General features: G+C 38.7%; 1 protein-coding gene across 1 annotated transcript; it reads right to left on the minus strand.

The window, feature by feature from the left end:
- Positions 1-225: 225 nt before the first annotated feature.
- spata7 (spermatogenesis associated 7) lies at positions 226-5,255 on the minus strand. Its single transcript, XM_060052722.1, has 12 exons — positions 5,023-5,255; positions 4,715-4,789; positions 4,533-4,622; positions 4,311-4,358; positions 4,072-4,175; positions 3,350-3,813; positions 3,208-3,256; positions 2,857-2,966; positions 2,129-2,179; positions 1,928-2,005; positions 1,657-1,714; positions 226-1,413 (listed from the first exon to the last, which is right to left on the minus strand). The coding sequence occupies exons 1-12, from the start codon at positions 5,057-5,059 to the stop codon at positions 757-759; spliced, it is 1,821 nt and encodes a 606-aa protein (XP_059908705.1). The 5' UTR covers positions 5,060-5,255; the 3' UTR covers positions 226-756.
- Between the last annotated feature and the right edge of the window lie 764 nt (positions 5,256-6,019).

Genomic DNA, 6,019 nt, shown 5'->3' on the forward strand with positions numbered 1-6,019 from the left:
GGCTGTTTATGTCAAGATTTGACATTGATTGTAAGCATCATAGGAACTGAGTAAACATGTACCTCTGTAATCAAACAGAATCCTCTTTCAAGTGTTTTCATAGTCCAACAAAACGTATACAATGGTTTGAGTGCTTAATTGCTTTGCACATTTCTGTATACGTGCGTCATTTAAAACAGAGTAGGCACATTTCAACTGTTCGACTCGAAAAGTAGAATGACCACAAATGTTTCAGAAATATATCGTTAAGACACTTCATTGGTGGCGAACAGGTTAGTATTAACAGTTAATACTGAATTCAAATACGCCTACCACTTTCATTTCATCCCTGGTATAACAATAGTATATACGTTTGTCAACACAATGTCATGATTCGTACAGTATCACACCGGTCACCTGCTAAATTCTGAGTGCATTGCTGTGAGCAGTTCTTTGAAATTGTCTAATGCAATTCACTTGTTTAGTTACATAACATTCCAACATTCTGCCAGACTTCCGAATTGATTTGTTTATGAAATTCTAACAATGCATCTAAAAATAAATAAATGCTGAAGTTGATCTCTTCCTATGAAAAACATTCCATGTGTTTTAATGAGAACAAAATACAGAATCTGGACTTTCCTTAAAAAGAAAAAAAAAAAACGTACGTAACACCAAAATGCTGAAAATATGAGTGATCTCTGAGACCTATTTCTATAGTAATATAATGTATCGTATAAATGTTAATCAAGCAACAATTCCTGAATGTAGTGCAAGTCAAAATTCATCATCACTGGGAGAGGTGCATCTCTCTCTGTGTCCCTGGTTCAGAGACCCTTGATCACTACTTTGAGTAACATGCAAAGACTCAAACAAACTTTTCCCAAGATCCTCTAGATCTTTAGACAGTCCATCATGTCCATCGTCCAATGGGTCCAGATGGAGTTCTTCTCCACTGGTCGAAGCGGTTGCTTCACGTTGTTCCTGAGGGAGTTCTGCTGTGTCAGTCACACTGGTTTCCAGTTGAGGATGGAGGGTTTTCACCTTGATTCCTTTATATGTATTGCCACCGTCATTCAACCAATCAGGCACAGTTTCTTCATCGAGTTTGAACTCCTCCGAGTTCTGTTTAGTGTCTATTGCTGAATCGGCCTGCTCAGGAGAGCAGCGATGAAATGGAATCGATGAAGAAACGCCACTGGTTGGTGAATCACAGTTTGTTCTGCGTGATGCATACGGGAAGAGGTTACTCTCCTCTTCTTTGGTGTGAGACTGTCTTGACACAGGTCCGAGACTGGAGGGGTGCTTATAAAGAGGGTATTTTCCTTCTTTCTCTTTTCCCTTTGGTTCTTCTGCTGCACCAAAGGGGCTAGGGTTACCTCCTGTATCTTCAAAGTCCCTGCGCAAAACTTCCAGAAGGTGGCGCATTTTACCCTAAAAACAAGATTTAGAGTTACATTAGAGATTGTCTAGAAATAAAAATTGTATTTGACGGAATAAAGAAAGAAAATACAATAACTAAAGTAATGAAGTAGCATTTTTTTTTAATTGTGGTGTTATTATTCAACCTTTATCAATCATCACTACCAACATTAACAATTAATTGCAATATTTATCTGCGTGTGCTGTAGGTTCTGAGGAATCACCAGGTACATCTTCAGTATTTTATCAGCTCACCTCCTTAAGTCGACCCCTGTTTTTGTCAATGTGGCGCTCAAACACCCGATCCAAAACCCTGTAGGTAGAAAAACGCCAACTTAAACCAACCAAATACTGTTTCAGTTTACATGTGAGAAGTCATACGTCAGAGAGACCCCACTTAAATTGTGGGAATTGGAAGCAATGGGATAATATAAATACACAACTCAACGAAATATAAAACTAAGGTATAGTAAATGTTACATATTATACCTTCAAAGTTAATATAAGAGATAGTAAAATAGCCTACCGGTCAGAGAAGAGTCCCCGGGACAATATGTCATCTGTTACATTGACTATAAATTCTAGGTACACTAATTCATCCTCCCTGTTTGGAAAAAAAATTGGTCTAGAATTATATATTATATATATTGCACAATGAACTTGCATTTTAAATGTTGCATCCCACAATTGTGATTATATCCCCTGCAGACACAGAAAACAAACTTACTCTGCGGATGTGCTCATCATACTTGGAGATTTCATGCCTTCTGCTGAAGCCCTGATAAATAAAAACACACTTAAAAAAAGACCCAAGCATTCCGAGGCTTGGGGCGAATGGGCAACACAATGACTACCTATGTCCTTTTCCTCACCAATTTTCCTTGACCTTTATGGAAAACTTCATGAGGCCAAGGTAAGATAAGAAGGGGAATTTAAAAGGACATTGACCCCTGACCCCGCACCCCGACTTCCCACTACCCTTTTTGTCAAGCGACCTTGGTTACTATGAAAGACGCTATATAAATCCTAGTTGTGGTTGTTGTTGTTGTTGTTGTTGTTGTTGTTGTTGTTGTTAGGAAAAGACCACCACGTTGCTAAGAGAATCTGAATGCACTAACCCTAAACTAAGCAATTATGCCACTGAAGACTTTATGGACAAAGCCAGCTTGTAACCAAGTTCTGAAGACTACAAAAAGAATATCGTATCTTAGATACTTGATTGTATGAAAATAATTGTCGGTAATGTTGAGTTTGTTTCTTTGAAAGGCCAAATGGTGCAGGACTTTAAATGTTACGGCAAATCTTTCTTTTTTTTTTTTTATGGTGGAGAAATTGATCATGGCTGCCACCAAGATAATTCAAGGTCATCCCACTCAGTTAGGAACCTCCCCCAGCAAAATAGACATTTTCGACCCCTGCCAGAGGCTCCGTGGCGAAGACTTCCTATGACGTTACCTTGATAAAGAGCCTTGTCTCCTGCTCCTGCTGGCAAGCCTCTGGTTGGTAGACAGTAAGACATGCCGGTCGATGGCTTCATCTTCAGACCAGCCGTGGTCAGTATATCCCTGTAACATAATACGATCAGGTGAAAACAAGAACAACTCTATACTCTATATCCTATTAACACACACAGATCTCCCACAACACACACACAAACACACACACTAAGTACAATATATATATATTTGTATATCTCTTCCACAATCCCTCTAGTCACTGCTGATACCTATTTCATGTCACCCCATTTAAACGATTAAATATCTGATACAAGGGTTTTCTTCCTGAAAATGAATTCATTCAAATCACCTGAGTTTGATCATCGTAGTCTGATGTTGAGTGCTGCTCGAGTTCTCTCCTTCCAAGAAATTGAAAAGCAGGGGATTAGAACACTTTGAATACATTCTAAACAAAAAAATAATTAAAAAGCAAGGTGTCTTTCAGAGAGTACCTTCTATGATTTGCCTGTGGTGGCATCATTCTGGAGTGGGTGGGATCTGGATTAGGGTTCCTCTTTGGCGCTGTATAATAGCGATACTTTGACAGAGTTGAACTCTTATCTGATTTCAGGGTCCTGGGCGTGAAGGGTTTGTCGTGGGTGAAGTAGTGAGAATGTTTTTGGAGCAGATCCCCGCTATAGGTTTTCTGTATCGGGTCCTTGAAGGCTGAGTAGGGGCTCTGGTTGTCGACCAAAGCGAAGGAGGAATGCCCCGACTGCTGCCTGTACAGGTTGGTCTCGGATCTCCGGAAGCTGCACTCTGAAGCTGTGTAAAGCTGGTGCGGGTGGCTCCGAGAACCATGCGATGGATAAACTACCTGCTTAGCGTGGAACGAGGTATTGGGCCTTGAGGTGGAGAATATGGAACTTCCTGAGCAGAACAGGGGACTTTTTTCACCTTGAAGTGATCCTCGGCTCTGAAAATACATCAAGCAGTTATCATATCATCATTATGACTCATTTAAGTGCTTTTTCACTCTGCCGGTCAAAGTGCTTTTGACTCATGCTAAGGATAAAGACTAACGTCACAGAGATGGACACTGCAGCATGGCATGTGCCAACCAGCCCGTTTCATCTCCGCGGGCTGAAGCCATTAGGTAAAATGTTGGTCTCCGAATCAATATGATGACCTTACAAAAATGCTACAACAGGTCTGCTCAAATTTGATTTCCTACCTCTTCAGAAGACCGCGAGTCTCTGCCATTGCCTAGTAAGACGGAGTGGGCAGACTGAGGACGCCCACCTCTCCTCAACTGCTCTCGCTTTAGCTGGTCATTATCTGGATAAAAAAACAAATAAATACAATGGGTAAACAAGTTGATGTCATCTTTTATTGTAAAGGCATATTGGTCTTCTATTATAAGAGGTCTATGACAATAAAAAACATGATAGATATGTTGTATATTCCACTTACACTTCACACTATGTATCAGGCTCTTGGGTACTGCGGTATCAATGGAAGCTGATGAAAAACAAGCCAACAACTATGGTAGTGAATGACCACATCAAGCAATGAAACTGCATCATAAGTTAACAATAATAATATATTACACTTTTAAGGTGTAATTCAGCATTCAAGTAAATATATGAATATCAACTAAGGACAATGCGATATTTACATTCTCTTACACCCTACCTTTGGCTGAGTAGATCTTTTTGTAATGTGATACCATGTGGTCCTTAACGATGGATTGACTCAGCTTGCTAGATGAACCAGGGCAAAACGCTGTAAACATAACATGCAAAAACCATACACTGTTATACAATCGTCATTAAACATCCCTACATTAAAGATGAATAAACTTGAACCATACGTACGGGAGGTTTTTAGACTGCGCTCTCTCACACTGCTACTTAAGTTACTGCTGCAATCAGATCCAGGCGATGCTCTTCCTATAAAACACCAACATATAACAAACTAGCATTTTAACGACAAAATACGATCCGTCGCTTCAAATGAACGAAATCATAAAGCGAAGTTTAGTTAATGAACTTGTCAAACTGCCTGCAGTATTGTGAAACGCAATTGCTAAGTACTTTACAACACTGGAATATCTAAGGCAATGAAAGAAAGCTAGCTAAGTATTATGCTATGGCTAAAGCTTATAATTTCCTCAGTCGCGTACCTCTTTTTGACTCCATAATAACGTCAATGTATCCCATGGTTTTAGGAGACCTTTAAGTGTACATATTTTGATTTTGAGTGTTGTACAAAGCTCGACATTGCGCTGTAGGTAATCATTTTCCCAGAACAAAGCTACGAAGCTCGCCAGATTACAAGCAGCTGAGAAAGCTTCCCCGTCGCCATGCTGGTTGCTAGGCTTTCCCCATCGTCCTCAAATTGCTGACGCTGCAGGGACTGCTGGTGCCACTGGGCTACGACACTCTCTTATTATTCATCCCTGACTACAACCCTACATTGGTCATTCGATCCAGACAAAAAATGCTGCTTATAAAATCAATAATACTAACAACTATAATAATATGATATAATCAATTAACATATATATATATATATATATATATATATTGCTATCTTTTTTACTTTTATTGTGGACTAAAATGGGAATATAGAGAGAGGGTGAGAAAAAATGATTGAAGTACAAATTGTGAAAGTGGCATCATTCTGTCAACAGCATATTGTAAATATGGGCATGTTCCTTGTATTGTTTGAAAGAACTTTTGACCTTAAACCATTACGGGTATAGCATTGTGTTTAATTTTTCATTTTTATGTGCAGGCCCAAGTGAGAGACAGATAAGCTTTCAGAAACCAATTTAAACTTCGAACTGATTACTCAGTATTCTATTTTACAACTTGATGACTCATTATCTCAAATACACTGCACATATAACTCATAATAAAATGTAAAAAAATAAATAACACGTTTTTTGATGGTTGAAAGAGCATTTGTTTACCCCTACATAATTGTATAGTATTTAATATAAAACAACATAACATTTCCCTTTTAAAAGGGCTTTATATGAGCCTAGGCTATATTAACCTGCATATCTAAGTGCAATGCATAGGCTATTTATTTGCAAAAGAGATCATGGATATTACAAATCGGCCACTAGATGAAAATGTTTTAATAACTCTTTGTGTTATTATTCATCTTTAACA

This window comes from Gadus macrocephalus, chromosome 5 (assembly GCF_031168955.1).
Source record: "Gadus macrocephalus chromosome 5, ASM3116895v1".
Classification (NCBI taxonomy): Eukaryota; Metazoa; Chordata; class Actinopteri; order Gadiformes; family Gadidae; genus Gadus; species Gadus macrocephalus.